This window comes from Lepisosteus platostomus, chromosome 9 (assembly GCF_059453375.1).
Source record: "Lepisosteus platostomus isolate fLepPlt1 chromosome 9, fLepPlt1.hap1, whole genome shotgun sequence".
NCBI lineage: Eukaryota > Metazoa > Chordata > Actinopteri > Semionotiformes > Lepisosteidae > Lepisosteus > Lepisosteus platostomus.
Genome location: NC_142619.1, coordinates 38,547,767 through 38,571,808, shown reverse-complemented (window position 1 = coordinate 38,571,808; position 24,042 = coordinate 38,547,767). Strand labels below are relative to the sequence as shown.

At 39.9% G+C, this 24,042-nt stretch overlaps 1 protein-coding gene across 2 annotated transcripts in view; it reads right to left on the bottom strand.

Moving 5' to 3' along the window:
- Nucleotides 1-24,042, bottom strand: part of strip2 (striatin interacting protein 2) — a 37,541-nt gene that overhangs the window by 6,905 nt on the left and 6,594 nt on the right. Inside the window, exons 4-17 of one of the 2 annotated variants that reach the window (XM_088644921.1) lie at nt 16,918-17,052; nt 16,697-16,817; nt 13,531-13,599; nt 12,379-12,485; nt 11,798-11,925; nt 10,399-10,587; nt 9,214-9,264; nt 7,726-7,958; nt 6,540-6,605; nt 5,319-5,382; nt 4,561-4,632; nt 2,947-3,021; nt 2,585-2,682; nt 1,026-1,152 (exon numbers count right to left, since the gene is read on the bottom strand). In XM_088644921.1, the coding sequence (XP_088501047.1) occupies nt 1,026-1,152; nt 2,585-2,682; nt 2,947-3,021; nt 4,561-4,632; nt 5,319-5,382; nt 6,540-6,605; nt 7,726-7,958; nt 9,214-9,264; nt 10,399-10,587; nt 11,798-11,925; nt 12,379-12,485; nt 13,531-13,599; nt 16,697-16,817; nt 16,918-17,052 (1,535 nt within the window). The remainder of the gene's footprint in view (nt 1-1,025; nt 1,153-2,584; nt 2,683-2,946; nt 3,022-4,560; nt 4,633-5,318; nt 5,383-6,539; nt 6,606-7,725; nt 7,959-9,213; nt 9,265-10,398; nt 10,588-11,797; nt 11,926-12,378; nt 12,486-13,530; nt 13,600-16,696; nt 16,818-16,917; nt 17,053-24,042) is intronic. The other variant, XM_088644922.1, reaches the window with a different exon arrangement.

Below are 24,042 nucleotides of genomic sequence, written 5' to 3'. Positions count from 1 at the left end.
GCTGCTTGATTTTACTAAGTTTTCTATTTTAAGCTATTTTCATCTAAACTTCAAAAGACTATCCTGTTATTGTCCAGATAAGGCCATTTTTTAATGAGGACGGTGGTGGTTAGTGAGTGGCCTGTGCAAATGGTTGGAGCCACATTGCGAATTATGTTTTCACTAGGCCATCACTTCCAAGAGGGTTCATCATCATTGTAAGCTCTGGAAACCTCAAACACAGGATTTGTGATTTTAACAATTGAGATCTGGCTCAATTAGGCCGCTGAACACACTTGTAAATACACTACCAAATAATCATATACAGTATAAGCTGATCCACACATTTGCGTTACAAATACATATTCAGGTGGATGCTGCACATTGGTGGTGGTGGAGGGGAGTCCCCATTACCTATAAAGCGCTTTGAGTGGAGTGTCCAGAAAAGCGCTATATAAGTGTAAGCAATTATTATTAATTATTATTATTATATTCGGCGCTTAGAAAACTTCAAAACACGACTGCCAGAGGCCAAGTAATTGCTTCTCTGCACACTAGATGGCAGTGTTCCGTTGGATGAGTTGATACTGACGGAAACACGACCCGCCTTGCTCCGTAAAGTGTGCGCATTACAACAAAAGCACAAACGAATACGCTAAAGTACTAAAACGTTATTTTTTTCTAAAAGGCTTAATTTTAGCAGCGTGAGCTCCTTCTGTTTCAGACTCTTGTCAATGAGAGATCTTTGTAATCCACACTCCCCAGGCTTCAGTGAAGTGCCCAGAGAACAGCCAGCAGTGAATCAATAGAAAATAAGTTTCTTTTAGAGGGAAGCTCACCCTTTTCATTTTAAGCCTCAAAGCACTTTCAAGAGAGGCATCCTTATCTGAACCGGTTTTCAATTTGCCCTTTACAGGTAATTTTTTGTCTTTTCAAATCAAGGGTTCTTTGACAGCCTTGCTATCAGCAGGGTGCAGGTTGCCTTAATGACAGACAGCTTCTGGGAAGCTCCATATTGGAATCTGTGAAAAGACTTGTCTTCTGACCTGGTAGATGTGGTTCAGTTTGAAGTGCTTCAGAAGCAGTAAGAGAAGAGCTGAAATGGCCTTGACAATAATTTCCTTGTGTCGGTTCACATCGATTCCCAGCTTCATGCTCTGCAGAACTGTAACCCTAGTTTCCAGAGAGAAAAATACAGTCAAAGCTCATGAAAATACATTTCTCTTACAGATTCCACAACTGCATCGATCTCCCGTGGTTTTCTTTTATAGGTAGGCAGTCATCTACTTTTATCTGTGATTCAACATTCCTTGCAGGGAAACATCCAAAAAGGCCTCAGAGATTAATTACATTTACTTCTGCCTCTCCTCTCTGAGTATGCCCTTTATATAATGTTTGCTGTTCAGCAACATAATTAAAATAGATTTTATACTATTTGGTGGCACTCAGTACAAAATGTACTGAAGTACAATACTATACATAAAGAAGATTGTTACAGAGAAGACTGATTGTCTTTGGTTTGGGGTCATTATACTCTATCACTGCATTTTAAAAAAATAAATCTGGAACGTCGGAACGTCATTATTTATTTCATATTTAACCACCCATTTGGTTAACCCCGAATTGTTTTAAGACTGCCGATTGTTTAAGAGCTCCCTATATAGTACCTGCTCAGGAGAGAATGATACACACTTGCTCTTCTGATACCCTCCCATGTGTGAATCTCTCCTCACTGAACACTGCAGGCTCCGTAGTGACAGCCATGTCACTCAGCACATCTGGAGGGGCACAGCGCCCCCTATTGGACACCCTGCAGGCTCCGCAGTGTCAGACAGGACAGCACCTGGATGAGCACAGCGCCCCCTACTGGACACCCTGCAGGCTCCGCAGTGACAGCCAGGAGAGTCAGCACACCTGGAGGAGCACAGCGCCCCCTACTGGACACCCTGCAGGCTCCGCAGTGAAAGCCGGGACACTCAGCACTGTCTGGAGGTACAACTGGCCTCTCACTAGTGTCAGTACTAGGCTGTGGATACCTGATAAGTCGCAAGAGCTGCGATTTTCCAGAGTGAGACAGATCTCAAGCTCTTTAACCCCAACCCTAAATTGTGGAGCTCTACTGCTGTGCACTTGTTTAATCCCACAATGACTAGTGACATGACCCTGACTCAAACTTTCCATGCCTGGATCATGAGCGAGTGGTACACTTAGCACACATCTTTACTGCCCTTCTTGTATTCTGAATGGTCAAACTGAGAACATTAACACAACTATTTGCCAAAAAAGACTGTTAAGAATCCTGTAATCACTAGCTGTATTGCAACTCTGAATGATGCGATTTCAAGGTTTCCAGCCTCTGAAGGGCAAGCTAATCATGACTGATCTCTCATTCATTGCAGACCACACCAGACCTTTCAATGTTCCCATGACAGAATCCATTTTCATTACCTACATTTAACATCACAGTGCTGGATATCACACTGCAAATCTAATTAGTCATAGACAGCAAGAAATACCAGAAACATCACTACGCAGATTCAGTTTAAGGCCACTTCTGGTAAACAGTTACTGTACAGAGGGGGCTGTCTGGAAACTGGACACTTACGGCATCTCCTCAGGTAGGACGTCAGCCAGGATATTGATGGAGTCTGTCTTGGCCTTTGAGGTAGGAGCGGCAGCTAGCAGCAGTTTTAGCAGGGCTATCTGAAAGAAAAAAAGAAAGAAGTCAAAACTTCATTTCATCCTTACAAATGGAGTATGCAATATCTGACACTTAATTTGATTTAAATTTCAATACTTGGCTGCAAAGGTTCACTAAAAAGACTTAATGATACATTTTGATTCATAATTTCTGCTTTGGGGCATTTACAACTGGAAAATGGGATTCTCAGTCAAATTGGTGAAATGCAAAGAAACAAAAATGTTGTTTTACTCTTCCCTTCCCCCTCTCAGGTCCTCCTCACTCACCACATACTGAGACAGGTTGGATAACATTCCCACATACAGAATTTCAGTTGGCATCTCTTCCACCTCTTCTTCTCCCTGTCCAATTCACACAAAGGAGAGAGTCGCTTACAAAATGGAGAACAGAAAAACGAAACAGAAAGAGGAAGAGTTTTGCTTCACTTTGGTTACACATTATTACCACTCCTGCACCCCACCAAATCTTCCTTACTCTGTACATGCACTAGAAGCTTGGGCCTCCAAGAGCAAAGTTGACTGAAATGACTGGACCTTAACATTTCTGTAAGAATGACATACAGTTTTACTGCTGTGTGTCTGGGTATGCAATATTGCCACTACCCATCCCCTCTAAACCACATCTAATACAGACCTCACCAAAATGTCATGCAATGGTTCCACAGGGTCATGTAAACTGAAGACCTCTTCTGGACTGGACAACCTAATTTATTAGCATTAATTTACACGGCCAATGTTTTTTTTAAAGTGATTTACAATTTTATACCAGATTAGATGACTGGACACTTTAATGAAGAAAGTAGATTGAAATATCTTGTTCAAGGGTTCAAGCCGTGCTGCACCTGGGATCTTAATCCACAGACTTCCAGTTATAACACCTGAGCTCTAACCACAGTTTCACTGCAGCCCAGCATATTTGGATAAATAGTGTGCAATATTCAATATTATTGAACTAGACTTATGTAGAAAAATATCACAAAGCAGTACTGTCCTATAGTTCTGCAAGACCTGTTGTGCTATGATGAAAATATTTTTGAAAGCTTGGATTTTAATCCTCAGGTGAGCATTATAATTGCATTGATGTGTCTTTCCAAATAAAAGACTTATGCAGTCCCTCACAAATGTATTCACTCATTTCCAGTGATGTGCCAATGATTGTGTTGATCTACAAATTATATAGAAAACACAACGTTTCGGCTGTGAACCCTTCTTCAGGTGGCTTTACAGCTGAAACGTGTTTTCTCTCTTCTCTTTTCAGCATGGAATAAACCTATTACTTGTTCCTTTGCAGACTATGCATGCTGACGCAGCTACCCACCTAAACGATTGTTTTAATTACTTCAGATGCATAAAATGACTTCAGCTCACACAATTGTCTGAGCTGCTCTTATTCAACTAAATGGGAAGGGGTTAAGGCATAGTGGGACAGGGGGTAGCCCTGCTGCCTTGCAGCACTGCGGCCTCTAGGTTCAATTCCAGTCCTGCAGTGCTTTCTGTGTGGAGTGTCCATGTTCATGTACGTTTCCTCTGGGTGCTCTGCTTTCCTCCCAGGGTCCAAAGACATGCTGGTAGCTGAACGGCCTTCTGGGAAAACGGACTCTGGTGTGAGTGTGTGCCTGTCTGTGTTTGTGTCTGTGTGTGCCCTGTAATGGACTGGTGTCCAGTCCAAGGTGTACCTCGACTTGCACCCGTTTTTGTTTGGATAGACTCTGGCTCCCGCATGATCCCCAATTGGATGAAGCACTTAGAAAATGGACTGAAAAGGGAGTAAATACTTTTGTAAGGACTGAAAATCCACATCTCTGTGGAGCAGAGTTTACAAGAAGGGCAAGTGGGTTTTGGTGAATTTATGGATTTTCTTTCCTCCGGTCTCTCACTGACCATGGTCATTGGACACTGCTGAAGCTCATCCTCTCTCTTGATCTGGACTTCTGCAATTGAGACATACTTGTGCTGTCAACAACAAGCAACAAGAATTTTAAACAGTTTCACAGAAATTCATGTTCATCTATATTCTGATCTGTATCTGTACTGATAAAGATAACGAGAAGAATATGAGTGGCCCAGCCAGTGAAGATTCTGACCACTACGGAAATTCTCAAACTGTAACTATACATCCAATAGTGAAAGCATGTTTCTCTTGTATTGTCTTGTACATTTACAACAGTCTCAGAAGTGAACGGATTCACAATTGGCAGGATGCTTGGTGATTCTTCCAAATTTGGGGGATATAAAAATACTCTCAGATTCTAAATGAAAAACAAGACCTTTTCTGATCATTTAAAATAATAATAGTTAATGCCTGAGCAAAACATGCAGCCCTTATCTAAAGACTTCTGCAGTGCAAATCTGTCTCTTTCTATAATATTGATCTTCTCCTTAAAAAGGAGTTGACATCTAGCCAAATTTATACACTGCTGAATGAAGTGAGACTAATGGAGCCTGTAGAGCCCCCCAGTTCAGCAAGATATACTGTACATATGCTCATAAACCTGCTTTCACAGACAGACAGCCTGGAACCAGCTGTGCCCAGGCACACTGTGCGCCAAGTGCCGGTTGAGTCAGCATGACCACAACTTGATAAGCCACCATTACTCTATCAGTCTGCTTAGTCTTCATGCCCAGGTCTAGCATTTTACCTGTTTAAGCGTCTTCACACTTTCATGGATGGGTCTTGGCAGACCAACCAATGTTTCTGTATCACTACAAGAGATCAGAAACAAAAGGTCTAAATTACCACTTGCTGTATGCTGCATTATGCTTAGGTTCCACTGGAGTCATAAGAGTGGAAAAGGATAATGCAATTTTAATGAGTCTGGAAAGACTGGAGCTATCAGCTGGGGCCACTGCTTGTATTCCAACAATAGGTGTTTACAGTATTTGGTCATATGCACCATTTTTGCTCTTTATAAAGAAGAACCTGATAACAGAGACACCAAAGGCCTACATAGAGAAATAAAGACTGCCGTGATAATAATATTATGGCTCAACAACATTTTGTTTTTCACTTGGAACATAATCTAGAATTCTATTAAGGCATCCTGGAAAACAGTTGAAGAAAGTTTGCCGGACAAAATAAAGACACAGATATAGGAATAAAGAGAGTGCAAATGGTCATTTTCTCAGCCTAAAGAAATTAGCAAGAGACCAAGACTTCTGCTTCCTGAGAACACATTTACCAAAGCGTGTGCCAGCTGGCGTATGATGGCTCAGGAGCACAGTGTCGGCCCAGGCAAAGAGGAAGCTCACTGACTATTTGGCAGCTGACTGTCAGGCTCTGCCAGGGGAGCGACAGACTGTAGGCTCCTTCTCTGAGCTAATTCAATTCTCACCTCATCTCCAAGATTCTGGGACGATTGTGATGCCACGGGGCAACTTCATTTCACTGCTCTTCTCTTCACACTTTATTTCAGTTCAGTGTACACGATTTGTAGGACACTTACAGCAGGTTTAGGCAGGTTTGTCCTCTCTGTTGTTAGGTTTATGTTAAAGGTTACAAAAAGTTATGTAATAGTGAGAGTATAAATCCTAAAACTAGGATAAAATATCCCAAAGTGTAACTTTCAGAATTATTTTGTGAATACTTTATTGATACCACATATTTCGGCACGTACTCACGAGTTATATAATTAATTCATGTAATTATAAGTAAGGTTGAGAGAAGCCTGTTTAGTCCATCTTGCTTATTCAAATGTAAGTTAATGGATGATCCAGGAAACCCAACAATTTATTAGTTGACAGACAAAACAGTGATTTAATAGCTGGATGACCCTTTTATAAGGCCCTCTTTAATATTTTCTGGCAGCAACTGCATTCTCTGACTCTGTACCTGTATCAGGATGACAGAGGTTCTCACTTACTTTCCAAGGGTGAAGCCGATGAATTTATTTCTGCTCGTTTCCAGAAAGTGTTCGATGTCTTTCTCTCTGTTTAAAAACAGAACTTGTTAGTAACTGTATGGACAGGACTTCATAGGCATTTTAATTCTATGTTCACACCTAGCACTGCCTGAAATTTATTTTACTTAATATATCATGGTATGTTAATCACGAATAAAGGTATAAGGATTTTGTTTTTTTATGAAAATATGTTCAACAAATATCTTGCTAGTTTTCAAATACTTGGCATGGTCTATTCTGTTACAGTTTTTTAAAGTTTTCAATATTCTATAATTCTAGAGTCATCTGCAATTAAACGGGCTCTGAAAATCAAACACATTATAAATATTTAGCAGTGGGCTACAATAAGATAGAGTTTTTATTTAATATTGTCAGTGTAACATTTTGCTGCACAACTTAGAATATTGGATGTTTTCTTTTTTACCCAAATTTAGCTCATTGCGTTTTTCAATTATCTTTGTGGATAATTTGAAAAACAAAACAATGATAATTAAGAGACATCTTTTCCCCTGCTGGGAACAAAACAAAAACAATGATAATTAAGAGGCATCTCTCGTCCCCTGTTGGGCACAAAAGTTAATTTCAGCAGACTTCTGATTGAGAAAGAGATTGAGAAATTATTTAGTGTGTCTTAATATTCTGAAAATGGGTAAAAAAACGTTTGGAGTGGAAATGCTCCTCAGGGCTAAATTCTGAGAGATTTTGCTGCCTGACACTTAAAAATATTGCCTTATTGCTTTGAAAAGGTACAATGAAAGCTACTCAGAGGGAGTTGGAACTTCGTGCTGTTAACCCTCAGCTCTGTCTCTACAGACTGACTGGAGCGCAGGTCAGGAATCCCTCACCTGCTGACCTGTGATAGCCAGCTCCATGCCTGAAGAGGTAATCGATCAGCCGGAAGTTTTTTTTCTCAAGTCTTTAATCATTGAGGCACTAACGAGGACTAGAAAACTTGGCTATAAACAAAACAGCTATAAGCAAATCTCTGTTTTTGTTAAGACCAATTGCTGAGTGCTGGATATTTCAGCAAACTTTCCAACATGAAAAGATAAATCCCAACCATGTTTATACGGTATTCTCAGAGCTGCTGCGGAGTCAGCACAAATGGAAGGAAAACACGGGAGCCTACTGGAACACGAACACCTACCTGACTTTGGGAGCCCAGGGCAGCCCCTTTGGAAAGGACAGCCTCTCCGTTGGGGGCCGGAGGGGCGGTGGTGGGGGAGGTGGCTGGATGATGACGTCTCTGTCGAGGGGGTCCACCTCGCCCTCGATGCCGCTGTCCGCGTCGTCGTTGTCCTCCTCCTCGTCCCTCGCCTCGTCGTTCTTGAAGGGGTCGCGCTCATTGTAGGTGTCCAGGCTGTCCTGCTTCACCAGGGGCTGCAATGTGGAAAGGAACCACAGTTGGGAGGTAAAATCTCTTCATTTCCCACACGACAAACACTCGTCATGAAACAGGTTAGAGTGAGGAGCCGGATCAGCGTGCAAGCTGCACAGGAACCAGTGGAGGTTAATGCCACAGTGCGTAGGAGAGAGAGGGTGTGAGCAGACTTCCTCTCCCCCTTATACACTTGAAGACAGCTCCACAGATTGAGTGTTTTGAGCTCTAAACCGTTCAGCATGGAATTAACTTACTCTTTTTTACCTCAGCTTGTGTTTGACTGCAAAAATTCCTTTTTTTTTCAAAAGGCTTCATTAAAGTAAAGGTCTCTGCTAGATTCAATGTCTGTTCATTATATTTTTTCCTACACGTTTTTCATATCAGAGCTGGAATGAATGCTCTAGTACTGTGGTGATTTTCCCAGTTGTCTCACAAACAAAAAGATGTTCTAACCGAGATAACACCCATTAAATCTGAGGGACCTTTGAGTTGCATTAATGGTACTTACTTTATTACAAAGCACTTCCACTTTCCATAGCATATTCAATCTACCTTATGCTTTTATTAAAGAAAAACATAAAGACATGCTTCTATTTCTCAGTGTCTATTGACCTCTTTCTTTCAAAAACCTCCTTTAAAATAATATTCAGCTTCAGTGCACTACAGCTAACTAGCAGCAATGCTGTGAAAGCTCAGACAGCTAAGAAGCACATGAAAAGAATTAAAATAGCAAAGGATGCAACTTTAAAATAAAGGGTAATCAATTTGGACTGACAGTACAGATACCTCTAAGGATTAACATACATTATTTCAACTACTAGAAAGTAGAGTGAAATATATTTTTAACTTCTGCTGCAATATAATTGAAGAAAATAGTTAATTGAGGCCATCCACTGTATGTGTGAACTTGACATAAAATCACTTATATCAATTAAAAAGTGTCAAAAATAAGAGTGCAGGTGTTAGGCATCGATGTAATGAACTCTGCCTTCACTACTGCCACTGTTCAGCTGAATACTAAATATGAGACATCAGAATGGAGAGGCAATGTGCATTTTCATTTGAAAAGCATTTATGCTAATCGAAAAGCTGCGCTGTGCATTCAAAGCCTCCTTCAAAGCCAAATGTAAAGGAAATAAGAAGCTGCATGACACAATCAGCCAGCCTCTCCCATTTCTCCTGTGTGCAGGGGCCACGCAGGGGAAAAAGAGCCACACCAGTCCAAGACAAAAATGTGGGAATGTGGGAATAGACCTGTTTCTTGAGAAAGGGACAGTCGCCTTCCAAGCTATCAGTAAAGGCCATCTGCAGAAATATAAGGAAGTGCGGGTGTAACCAAGAAAAACATCAAAACCACCCTTGGAAAAAAGGCTTCCTACGGCATACCTCCTCTGTGACATGCAGGACCTGATACCACCATTTTCATGTGTAAATTCACCTGTGTGGACCTGCTCACGTACTGTATGCCTTTGAAGGTACTATCATCTCAGACGAAAGAGGCTCAGATGTACTCTACAATGGATTACCACTGCATAGATTACCACAGAATCTTCCAGTTTGCATTTCTAACAGCTATATATGCTTTACAGAATTGTTCAGTGATTGATACCAGAGTTCATTGAGATATTTAAAAGTAATTATTTCTAATAAACAGAACTATGTGGTGTTTCACCTTTGCTTTTCAAGACGATTCAACTGTGTGATGCAATATTTAAAAAGGCATCAGTTAATTAGATTAGTGTACACAGTTGTAGGGCAGTGTGTACAGATACAGCAGTGTTGCAGAGCAGTGTGTACAGATACTGCAGTGTGACAGAGCAGTGTGTACAGATACTGCAGTGTGACAGAGCAGTGTGTACAGATACAGCAGTGTGACAGAGCAGTGTGACAGAGCTTTGTGTACAAATACACCAGTGTGTATGGATACAACAGTGTGACAGAGCAGTGTTTACAGATACAGAAATGTGTACAGATACAGCAGTGTGACAGAGCTGTGTGTACAGATACAGCAGTGTGACAGAGCTGTGTGTACAGATACAGCACCGTGACATAGCTGTGTGGACAGATACAGCAGTGTTGCAGAGCAGTGTGTACAGATACTGCAGTATGACAGAGCAGTGTGTACTGATAAAGCAGTGTGACAGAGCTGTGTGTACAGATACAGTGGTGTGACATAGCTGTGTGTACAGATACAGCACTGTGACAAAGCTGTGTGTACAGATACAGCAGTGTGACAGAGCTGTGTGTACATATACAGCAGTGTGACAGAGAAGTGTGTACAGATACAGCAGTGTTGCAGAGCAGTGGGTACAGATACTGCAGTATGACAGAGCAGTGTGTACTGATACAGTGGTGTGACAGAGCTGTGTGTACAGATACAGTGGTGTGACAGAGCTGTGTGTACAGATACAGTGGTGTGGTAGGGCTCAGTCTCTTTACCCTGCGGCTGCGTCGTCCTCGCCTCTGCTGCTGCTGCTGTTCGATGAGCTCCATGGCTGAGGCGGGGGGTGAGGCGGCCCTCATGCTGCGCACCACCTTAATGCTGTCCTCGGGAAGGGCAGGCAAATGCAGCTTCTCTCGTCGCTTCACCTTCAGCTCCTGCAGCTCTTCAAACCCCCCCAGAGTGAACTGCCACACACATACACAATGATCCTGCTGTGAACAGAGCTATCAGAGCTGTGGACAGTCCTAACCACTGTTACCCTTACAACATGCAAGATCTTTACATGTTTTACCTGTGGTATGAGAATATGCCTACAGAGAAGACCTGTTGTATTGAAGAGAGGATGTGTCTGCATTTCATTGAACCATCTTCAGTCTAGACATGGAACTGATAAGAAATATTTATATACAGTATTCACTATTTATACATTCACTATTATTTCATCAAGTGTGTGACTGGTTGTACGTCCTGAGATGGAGAAACATCCTGTCCTGGTTGTAACCTTGCCTTGTACAAATTGTTCCCAGGATAGACTCTTAGGGAGAGCCTATGACCTTGAATTGGATAAGCGGTTATGGAATTTGATGTGATGACTCCTATATAATCAGAAAACATATGGTATCATTTGTCTGACGCAAAATGGGCAGTTGTTGATAAATACACAATATGTGGGAAAATCAACATATTCATATTCATATTCAATCAATTTCATGCATTTAATTACACATAAATCTGCAGTTCATTTTAATAATTATGTTCCAGAATTGAAAATGCATTTACTTTATGTATATAACCCAAAAATGTACATTCATGAAAAATACTGTACACTTTTAAATGCAGAACAGCACTGCTAGTTTGCATACCTAAAAATACATCTCTTGCCTATTCTAAGGCATCAGCCTGTTATAGTGCTATCTTTGTTCTCACTGCAAAGCAAGCCACTAATCAAAGGACAGCGGTCAGACTTTAAATAAGACATCTATTTTCAAATTGTTAATCTTGGTGTGCTTTGAAAAAACAGATGTGGTGCATAGAAACTACAAATGTGACAGATATACTGGAAAATTATCAGGAAAACTCATTCTTTGTCTATAAGATGGATCTCGGGGGTGTATAGTGTAGGACTCTTGACCTGCTAAGGGCTTTTTTGTTATTATTGATTTGCACTTTTAGATGGAATACATTTTACAGTGTACGTAAGATGCACAGCCTGAGTGTCCTCTATAATAAACAGCCTGGCCCTTCCCAGACATCTCCGCCATCTGGACTTGTTACATGTGGGCAACAGAGCAGAAGAGCAAAGATACTGCATTGCAGAGGGTCAGCTCTCCGTTCTCAGGAGAACTACCACAAAGAAACTGGACTAAGTAGAAATCCTGGAAGGATCTGACTCACCAGGACAGTTTTCCAGAGCAGCAAAAGGACTTTCTTCATAGGAAAGTGTGGAGCATTCATGCTGCAAAACTTGGTCACCATGGTAAACAGAAGAAGAGCAAATGGCTCTCCATTATACAACTGGGAACCTGCAGGGACGTGAAAAAAGGGCACACTTATGTCAAAAGACATATAAAATAGATACACTTCCAATAAAGGCTCTAGACATCATTTTATAATATACTGTATATATTTCCATATCATATTCTAAATATTTTCAATCCAATACATACTGTAACTTTGCTCAAATTCCATAACATTTGAAGGGACAAGAGGAAACTACATGGAAGTGCATTTAAAACCAAGAACTGGAGCACATCTTTACATAAAGAGTTAAAGGAATATTAAACAAGTTACTCAGCTATGTTGTTGTATCCTGGCCTCTTTCAAGAAATGGCTGGATGGGATTTTGGGATCAATTAACCAATAACTACCATACAGGCTGTTGTAACGTTATGTCCTTAAGTTCATTAGCCCCACTCATTAGTTCTTGAGTATCTACACATCTCATCTCTCTTTATGTGACTATGGTTGTCCCATACCTAGTTCTGTCCTGAATGTCTCTCTGGCTGTTTTCCACTCTGGGGTTTCCTCTTCTGTCTCCCAGCGAATGATTTCCACCATGAGGTACATGATACTCAGCAGAACCCTGAGCAGCAAGTTAACAACACTAACTTCAGTAAAACTCAGTTTAAAGACAGGCACAGGAAAGAAAAAATAGGGCAAAAAATGGGGATAAGACACATAGCAACTCAGCTGTAGAATGGCATTTTTTTCTACTACTTCTATCTCTATAATATGAGGAGACACTGACAGACGATTCGATCTTTGCTGTATAACGAATCTCACTGGGAGAGTGCTGGCCTGACTTGAACAGGAACAGTTAATTTATGAGGAAACGCCAAGTTATGTTGCAGAAAACCCTTCAGGAAAAAAGAGCCGTGTCTTATTTTTTATAGCTTTACATGTCAGTCCATTTAATGAAGCTGCAGCAAGAATGACAAGCACAAACTATTGCTGTAACTCAGCACCACTAAATACGTATGAAAGAGAATCCAACACAGCTGCCTTTGCCTTCTAATTAAATCATGATAATGGAAACAGACAGTTTTACACACTTTACAAAAGAACCTGACATTTCTGTGACCTTTAAATACCCATTCCATGCACTCTTATTAAGATTTGGGAAATAACACTTTGAATTTATTCATAACACAAAATTCAATGTACTGTATTTGTGTTGGCTCCAGGCAAAAATATACATAAATTTGCTTAACATTACTAAAACACTATATGATGTAACATATTTAAAACATTAATACAAGATAAATTAATAGTTTAATTTTTAAAGATTCTACTACTACAATCTACTACTTACACACATAAGAACAGAATTCAATGTTGCTTTTTGTAATTTGAGAATCCTATACAGCTCTCTAATGTTTATTTAAAAATCCTACTTATTAATTACATGACAGGGGAAATTTGAAAACACTACCACCTTGCAATATTTAACATTATAAATCCATTATAAATCCCTTGAGAGAAATAAATCTGTTAAGCAATCCCAGACTTGGCTTTCATTAGCTGTTGAATTAATCTGGGGTGTGTCCATTCAGACTAGTGTCTATGAGAGAGCGAGTTCATGGTCTCAGGCCATGCGTGTGTATACACCATCATCACTGCAGCCTTACCTGAGCTCTGTGCTGTCAGCAAGAGAAATAGCTGGCTTTCTCACAGCACTGCTGCAAGCCTGGTTATTACTGGAAAACAGCAGGAAAAAAACATGAGCAAAACTTGGAAGGGGACCAATTTTTGACGGTTATACAGAACCTTTTGGTGTTGACTCCTTTATAAAACTGGGATATCTTGCCTCTTTTCACACAAACCAATCCTAGCTAGCAGTTAGAAGAACTGCTTAATCAGAGCTGTGAACGAGGGGACAAATTCAATCATGACTCTAATCCTAACCGTGAACCATCAGCAGTTACATCTTTTGAAAGTCCGTAGTGTAAAGAAATGTGAATTTTCTTTAGTAAAGGCTATTTTGTTGTACTTTTAAAACTAAAAAGGTAGCATCACTGATGTTTAGCCATCATAACTGAGATACAGCACACATCATTGGAAATATACTGCATGTACAGATTCTTTTAAAAAATAGATATTTTGATAATGTGGTTTCGCTCACTAGGACATGTGCTTCTGTGTAATTAATTCACCAAGACAGACAACCCGGGCTGTGATATCACAGCTCTAAAGGAATTAGCCCTGGCAAAACTCTCTCTTAAAAAAAAAAAAGACGACAGAGACTTCCGGAAATATTCACAACGAAGCTGTTCTCTTGAAGCAAACAGAGCTGTAACAGTTTCCAATCTCCCTTGGAGAATGGCTATAAAAAAATTACACTTTGATGCCTGACTTTCTAAGAATACATCGCTGTGTGTGGTGCACTGCAGCTTCATTGTGCTCCTGCTGGCCTCATCTGCTCTGTCCCCCTGAACATATCATGGGCAATTAAAAAGCTGTGGCATGTCTCTGCAGAGGACAGACCTTCCACAAATCCACAGGGCTCTAGGAGTGTAGAGGCTTTCTATTTGAAGTGAATTGTGGCACACAGTCTGGAATACAAATCTGTCATGAACGATTTTAGAAACCGGTAGTTGGGGAAACGTACAGTTATCTTTGGAAAAAAGATAATATTAGACAGTGGACCAATATAAAAATCAGTTGAACAGGTCAGGGAAGCAACCAGACCATTTGAAACCAGTGAAACTTCCCTTCAAGGCTTAACCACATCAACAGCACACACAAGGTACCCAGAAGGCAGACGTAAACAATTTAACTTTTTCACTTTGTACCTTCCACACAGCAGAACTCTCAAGGCACTGTTCAACAGAGATTCTGATTATTGATGTTGAAGTGAAAATTTCCTTCTTTGAGAGTGATGAACCAAATAATGTGAATCTGGTTAGAGCTGTTGTACTTGTGCATGTGGAACCACTTCCTTTTAATTCTACAGAGACTGCATGGGATCAAAGTCTCTGTTATTATTATGAGCGCTATTTAAGAAAGAAAAAAATGCAGCAGAATAGTTTAAAAGATGGACTATACTTGTGCAATAAAGTTTTCAATAAATCTGGAAGTAGATGTAGTACTGTAGTTCATAGGTAGATTCAATGTACTTTTAGTTAGAAAAGAGCCACACACACTAGTATATTTAGTACCTTAGGAACAAGTCACAGGTTTATTCCACCTGAAGAAGGCTCCACGGCCAAAACGTTGTTTTCTTTCTTCTCTTTTCAGCATGGAATAAACCTACAGTATGACTTGTTCCTTTGCAGCCTACACATGCTGATGCAGCTACCCACCCGAACTATATAGTACCTTAGATGGTATTCCGGTAAAGAATGACTTCTACTAGTCTAATATTAATTAACTAAAGGTATGTGTTAATATTTCAGCACTAGAAAGACAGAGTAACGGTTTTAACCAAGAAATATAACGTACATGGTTCCCTTGTGACACTACTAATAAATGATAACAAACAGAGGCAAGAGTAACACCAAGGTTTTCATTCAACGGTTTCATTTCACCAACCTCACTAGCTTTGCGAAGCTGTTTTTGGGACCCTATGGGCATATACTCAGATTTGTTCCTGTTTAGCTTAAAAAAGGTCTGCTGCATCCATATTGCAATGTTAAACTGATTGCTATAAACTGCAGATACCTCAATGAGAGTATCTGAGTGCCAACATCACAACAGTGAAACCAAAGTCCATGATGGGAAATAATTTGACCAGGATGCAATATGGTCCCAGGACAAACCCTGGTGGAACACCATCAGCGTTAAAACCGTCAAAATTTACAAACTGGTCCCTAGTAGTCAAATCAATGCAGGGAGGTACCAATAATAATTAACTAAAGAGGTTTGAAGAGCTCAACAATTCAAGGTTAGACAGTAATTGAGCTGCTACCATCACTACTCCAGAATTTCTGAGAGACAATGCAAACTGTAAAAAGGGCACTAACATGTGAGAGTCCCAGCCAGTTTTTTAACACAAGTGGGATTAGTTTTTTAACACAAGTAACCATTAAGACAACTGGAAAAAGACCATGTTTCAGAGACTCATTGTTGAATTTAGTAACAATTGGACAAAGAGCTAAGAAGCTAGCTTTGTGTAGGGGCCTAGGGCACAGGAAGTAGGTTTTAACTAACAGATCAGTCATATATGTAGTATCAAAAGCTATGAAATAAGAAAAATATGACTTTGAGGAAGCAGGAGAGTGTGAAATAACCGCATTCATGTGTTACACTGTTTAGTGGAAGGAGAGAAAGCAGGGGGAAATTGAGGCTGGGTGCAAACCCAGAGTGAAATGTAGCCAGTAAACCTGCTTAACACTCTTACTCTTATGATGTGATGTTTAAGGACCAAGTAGTCAGAACCTTGGTTTTACTTTTCACAAATTACACCACAGTGTCCCCTGTGGCCATACAGAGGTTTTAGTCTGAAACCTCCAATCCAGATGAGAAGAGAACAACCTAGTGGTCCAACACCAAAACACCACTTATAGCAGCAAACTGTTTTTTTTTAAATGAGGACTTGAATCTAAAACACATGAAGTCCCTACTCACAGCTAGTTTTTAGCTGTTTGTCCATTTGTTACTGTTGTTTATGAGTCTCCAAAATGCAGTCCCCTCCCTGTTAGCTTAAAAGCTGCTGCTATCCCACTTGTCTTAAAAAAATGGCCAGGATTCCCACATATTTAACAGCTAGTTTCCTATTTCCAATTGCTTTAGCTTCATATGAAGTGCTGGTAGACTGCAAGTACGGCCCCTGTGATAGGACTGCAAGAGACTCACTCTATTTCCATGCTGAGCAGCTCCAGCAGCGCAGTGAAGGTCCCCATGTCATACAGGAGGAATATGTTGTGTCGAGACCAGTGGAGCACATCCAGCTCAGAGTCGCACTCATCAAATACACCTAGGGAACAGCAGGCACACAGTGCTGTCACATGTAAATTCAGTAATTAATAAATACTTTTTCACATGACGCATGGTGTTTTGTTTTCTACAGCACAAACCTTGTGCCAAGTACAGAATGGCTCGGGCCACTTTCAGTCTTTTATCCCGGTTTGTAACCTCCAGTGCGTCCAAGAGTCTCATCACATAAGCCTTCTGCTCTGAAAGGTCCAGTTCTGTCCACTTCTTCTGCTTCACTGGGAGAGAACAAAAAGGTCCTCTCAGTAACAAATCAGGGCAAGATTTCACAAACAAGGCAAGATCAACCACATTTTAACCTCTGCCGGGAAACGAATGTGATTGGACAATAATCATACATACTGTATTATGACAGAATACAGAATTATTCTATTGAGGAGACTCAACAGAAGCCCACTTAGTTCATATATGTTATATGTCTGTAAGATTAATTGATACTGAAACATAACCCCACATTTAATGGTAGTAACTGAACTTGTTTTTAGTACTATGTACTCACTTCAAAAAAAGACACATAGTATTTAGTATTAATTATTTAGTACATAGTATTAATTATTTACATAACACAACAGCCTCTTCTTGTCTCCTACTTTAAACCTGACAGACAGATGTGGAGACCCTCAGCCCAGGAGTGCAGCAACGAAGCCAGTGAAACTCAGAAGAAACTGGCAATGACCTGAGTTTGGAGTTTTCAAATATTTCTAATAGGATTGTACTGATATAAGATGACAGTGGCAGGACAGTTTCAGTAAATGGGTATCTGGCATCCCTCCTCCATGAATGTTACCAAGACTGACCTGCCACATTTATCTATCGGTGACCCCCCCGAAGGAAGGAAACCCCAATTTGGTTTCCTTGTGAAACACTGCAATAAGTGGAATCAATTTTAGGTATGACCAAACATAAATATCAGAACAAGGACTTCATGTTGGAGTAAACAACTATCTTGACATGATGGCTCTTCTACAACTGCACCTCAATGAGAAAGATACTGTTGTGGAAATGACTTGTTTCCTCATGGTAAGGTGGATCTATTTGAATTTTTGTACAGAGCTGTAAACTACATTGTCTGCAGTGTTGTAGTCTCAGCGTCCAGCCTCTTGAAAAAAGAAAAATTGGACTAAAAAATAAACAACAAGTGTGTTCTTACAAATATGTGGAATGTACATCACATTTAGCCAATTATATTTTTCCTGTATTTTTAAAGCTTCATGCATCTCTTTAGAGGTTCAGTTTCTTATTACTCTTCAGCAATGAATGCTAATCTCCTGATCTGCTCTTTCCTGGTCACTCAGGGACACTCTTTCTAACCTTCTTTCTTAAGCATGTATTCACTTTTCTTTGGAATATTTAACTCCAGAGTCCCCTTTCTCCCAGACATTTTTACTCTGGGAGAAAAATCCCCAAATAAATTTGTTCAACCACGAAATTGAGATTTGAGAGAATCCCACATCTGCAATAGATTTTCAATGACAAAGAAAAATAAAGAATAAATCTCCTGACATTTCTGTATGTGCATGTTTGAAAGACCTCTCTATGTTCACTGCACAAAGATTTTAACTGATGGGAAACAGGTAAGCTGACTTGCAAAAAAATATTCCAAAGTAAGCTGGTACTCCACTGTGCACAAAGTAGTCACAGCCAAGAGTTCTGTCCCCTATGGGAATACTGAATGGACACCATAATCTAATGTGTATTTCATTACAGGAGCATCTTCTCCTCTGTATGATGTTTCTACGCACTTGTAGCAAGGCTTTGTGCACTGAACATAAGATATGAGATAAGATCACTTTATTGGCCATATACAATTTCTTGCATTAGGAATTTGTCTTTTCGCAGCTTGATCTCCATGAGACACAGAGACAGACAGAAGCTTGGGATCAGAACGCAGGGTCAGCCATTTTACATGTACAGCACCCCTGGAGCAGCTGGGGTTAAGGGCTTTGCTCAGGAGCTCAACAGAGTAGGATTCCTCTGCTGGCTGTGGGACTTGAACGGGCAACTTCCAGCCACAGGCACAGATCCTTAGACACAGAGCCACCACTCCACCCCCTGAACATGTTACAGAAGGTGATATCACCCCCTTGAAACTTACGCAGTGCAAACATTCTGCAACCTCAAAAGAATTGCAGCCACACTGGAGTAGAGCTGAACTCATTACACATTGTAAACTAATCTTTGCAGATTATTTTTATGAAATTTAACATTTTTAATGATTATTTTTAACAGCTGTGGAAAACTATTGTGTGTTGTCACCCAGTAGCTATCCACTTGCTCTGCACACCTCACACTAAGCACAGAGTACCATACTGTTACTTTACTTCTGTTATATTACTTTACTGTCCGTGTGTGAAAATCCTTTAGAGCACTAAAGTTGTAATGTTGAATGTATGTCCTTGGGGTGCCAGCAATCCTAAATCTGATCTTCAGGAGTAAACTAGGAGGTCCTGGTTAGCACTGTCTTACAAATTAAATCAGTGCCGTATGAAAAAAAAGGATTTGGTTGGGTTTATTAGAACTCCTCTTTTTCATAGTTAACATCTCTTCCTCTTAAACAATTGCTCAACTCTCTTTCAGGAGTAGGCCATCTGCAAAGCTGAGATTAACCTGAATATTTCTTATCTGGAATTGACTGTTCTTTTCTGACTGTGACCAGAAAGCACTTTTGACATTCTTTCTGTACTCAAACACAAAAATTTAATTTACCATTCTTTGCTATTTAAATCCTAAACCCAGTACTCAATATATAGTGTAATGCATACGGCCGACATTGCTGGTTGTGCGAGCCGGTTTACCAGGGCGTTGACGTCACCGCCCTTCCCTGTGAACGTTTTGGACAGCTATCAAGCAAAATGAGTTTTACTCTATTTTATCATGTCTGGTTGTGATATGAAGAGCATTTAATGTCCAGGAGGCTATCTCATGAGTAAAAGACTGCTCTCCACAGACATTCAGTCTGAAGCCCTGCTTTTCTATCTAAAAAATGTGCATTAAGAAAATAAGAAAGCTTGCAAACAAGAACAGGTCATTAGTTCCACATGAAATATATGGTTTAAATAAAAGAAATGGACAAATTTCATAATGGTTGAGACCATACTATACAATGTGAACTACATATCGCTGCCTCATTTTGTAATGCCTTGAAGGTTAGTCCAATCAGTTAATTGGGAAATGGTTTGGAGATCCCAAATAATACAATTTTTCACATACTTTTAATAAAGTTTTGTATTTTCAGAAGAATAATTTACTATAGTTGCATGCGTTCATAAAAGTTTCTAACTATATTATGTTAACAAATGCTTTATCCTAATGTGGAAATGACACAGATCTTTCAGACTGGTAACTGAGATTCTCTACAAGTGGTGTGAGTTTTATTCTGTTCATAAGGAAGTGTTCTTCCTCAAAAGAAGATTAATGCAACATGAAGGTTTCCTGGCCCTGAAAGAACCAGGGTGCCTGACAAGAGAGACAGCGCCAATTGGTCTGTGAGCCATTGCTTGGGGAATAGGGATCAGTGTGAACCATCAACATCTGGATCAACCCACATTCTTAACAGTGATCTCACTCAGCAGCCTCTTTAAACAATTTTTTTTTATAGGCAGTCACATTTTATCAGAACCTCCTGTTACAGAATAACAGACCACAGAGAAGTTGATGTTTCCGCTTTCCACATATTAAAAACAGTGTCATCTGTTTGCGCAGACTGAAAGCGCAGAAACAAACAACAGGCTTGGTGTGAAAGCTGAAGAGGCAGCAGCACTGTGTCAGTCACCGTTCACGTGGAATTCCAAAAGACTGGGTTTTACACCACTCCTGCAGGCTTTTAATCAGGTCAGACAACTCTCTTTTTTTGTCTGTGGAAAGATTAATTTGCATATTCCTGAGGCAGTCTAGAACAAACGGCCATTATGCAGAAGTCGAGTCAGGTGGGCACATATTTTACTGTCTTCCACCACATCCTGGTAAACTGTCCCAAACGGAAACAGATTAAATTGTAATCTGAGAGGTCCGGGCCTGAAAATACATGTTTGCTCAGGTATGATGTCAGACTAAGACAGGATTTGTCTGGACCAGAGAAAAAAATTAATAAATACTTAATTAATAGCCCAGTCTACAACAACAGTGGTCATCACTATGCATGCTTTTCCATTATTAAAATCCATTTCAAAATGATCTAGACTGCACTCTTCAGGAACGTCTTCACACCCCTGGTACATACACACAGGAAAGACGATACTGTTCTGGAGCATATTTGAACAAACCTTTTCAAGAAAACGCCCCGTTTAAGCTCTGGCATATTATCAGAACTTTGCTAATCCAGACAGACTCATTTCTATGTTTGTTTTTTTACCACAGAATTTGTTTTTACTTTCATAATCATCCTTTCACACAAACAAGCATACATTTCATAACTGCTTTTTCCAAATCAAGGTCGCGTGGGAGCCAGAGGCTATCTGAGCAAGCAACTGACGCACGGCAGGGATAAACATACATGTACTGTACATCTGAATTTCAACTTTTATAAGAAATGAAAACATTGTTTTGTTGCTCACACCTGAAGAAGGCTCCTAAGCTGAAACGTTGTGTTTCCTTTCTTCTCTTTTCAGCATGGAATAAACCTTTAACTTGTTCCAATGTGAAAACATACAACTATGACACACAGATAACATCCAGACACTACATGTACATACAGAGACTTAATTTTCATAAAAACATTTTTTAAGCAGAATAAAAGTCTCTGCGTTTATTATGTGATTTCAACTGAAAAGCAAATAAATACAGATTTATTGTGATGAAGATCAGCAAAACCCCCTTTTTTGGGAACATTTCCGCTAGTTCATTTACCTTTTCTCTGTATATATTTCTCACAGTATAAAAGCTGGAGATCTCCACCCTGCTTTGAACTCCAGTCTTGCATATTGTTTAAAGATGAAGCATTTTATAACAGATCTTGTTTACACCTATTAAACAGACATCCTGCTGATACGTAAACACCGCCTAGGCATAACATCTAGGTCATACAAATCTAACTATTTTGCTAGATTGACAGATATAGAACAACCCATGTGCATTAGCCGACAGTACATTTGGCAGAGGTAAAAAACGAAAAATAAAGTGCTTAGTGTAAATTTCTGTGACACTAACTGAATGAGACATGTGCAATATAAGAGCCTTTTCTTGACAGAAATCCTTTTACCAGGAATGTACAGGAATTATAATTTCATCTAAACCTATCTTGAAGGCCACCACATTTTATAAGAAATAAGCAACTAGAAAATGTTGAATAAGGCGTCACTGACACATCAGCATAGAAACATAGTGAAGGAGAATGCACGGATGGTACATTGACCCCTTTTACACCATCCCTGTAGACAAGGTCTGTAACTAGAGCAGGGAGACCACACAGATCAGAGCAGTTAGGGCAAACACTAAGATTCATTCTCTGTCTGCTGCAAGGAGAGTGGAAAAGGTTACGACCAGGAGCTTCTCATTAATCAGCACTTACCCAGCCTCCTAATGCAAGTTAAATAGTTTTGTGGGGTTTTTTAGTGACCACCTTATAAATGAAGATGGGTGTACTGTTCTACAGCTCAGTATGCAAGGTTTTCTTTCAGAAATGGTTAAGAAAAAAGGGCTTCTTTTCAAAATAAAAAAAATGCAGACTACCGGAAATGCTACTGTCAACGCTACTTCTATTCAACACAATCTTTAGCTGGGAAGTATAAGTAATGAGCACCTGTCAATATAAAATGTGTTGACTACAAATGGAATCTGGATGCCAGGTAATCGCTAGTGATCAAAAGTTAACTGCTCCTGTAAAACCCATCAGACTTCAGACTCACAATTAAAGAAATAAAAGTTAAGAAATGTCTGACATATGATTAGCTGCCTTCACCACTTTCCTTAACGAAGTGAACAAAGGAATTTAGACTTCTGTGCTAACAAGAAGGAAAAAAATGCAAAAAAATGTAACAAAGATGAATGTTAAAAACTGTTCACCATAAATCTAATTGTCAAACAAGACTTCACAATCTAACTTAGCAGGACAGGGACTGAAATATTGTAAAGTGAAGTTCATACGTGGCCTTTCTCTATTCCTGAGAGCAATGCTTGATTTGTTTCAAACACTTACTGCTTTTTAATATACAGTACATCACCCTGAGCACAGACTGTGACACAGACAATATATCAAGATAGGGTAGTTGAAATGTGATAATTCTAAGATTTGTTTTCGGATTATTTTGATCAGTATATTTCAACTTGGGTAGATTAAAATATTAGTAAGTTTAACAATACTGAATCCAGTGCATTTCTGCGAAACAATATACACTGAAGATCAAAGAATACATTCAAATCACCGCATGATGTCTCCTTCTAATGGTCTAAAAACAGCAAGCCTCCATCTAATCAAATAATAACGGCAAACAGAAATAGATTACTGTTATAATGAGTGCATAATAACACTAAGCTCAAGGTTCATGTTTCAGTGGCAGCTTTTAAAAATCGCTGAAAATTAGTGGCCTGGTGGTGCAGTTGTTAGAGCTGGGACCCTGGATTTAATTCCGGGGCTGCTATCTGCATGGAGTTTGCATGTTCTCCCCACTTTCGTGTTGATTTCCTCCGAGTGCTCCAATTTCCTCCCAGTTGAAGACGTACTGGTAGGCTCATTGGCTCCTGGGAGAATGTACCCTTTTATAAGTATGATTGTGTGTGTCTGTGTCTGTATGTGCCCTGCGATTGGCTGGTGTCCTGTCCAGGGTGTATCCTGTCTTGCACCCATTGCTTGCCAGGACAGCTTCCTGCTCCCCGGCTAACTTGTATTAAATAGAGTGGTCAGAAAATGGGTGAACGCCAATCAGTCAGGTCATGTTTTTAAAACTAGTGCTGACTAGGTTAGCTAGAGTGCCCATTGGACCCTGTGAGTTGTGTCCTTGCAGTTATTACTGTTGAAGTCATTTTATGCCAGAAATGTTATTTGTTATTTTCCAAAAATGTTTATTAGATTGTTATTTTGCTTGGAACCACCTCCATCTTATGCTTATGATACCTTTATTACATGCATTTATTGCATTTCTTACTTTTATTACATGCATATACATTTAATATATATATATCTCACACCCCTATATAATGGCAATAACACAGTGATTCCCAATCCTGGTCCTGGAGACCCACACACGCCACAACCTAACTGATGTCAACTGGAC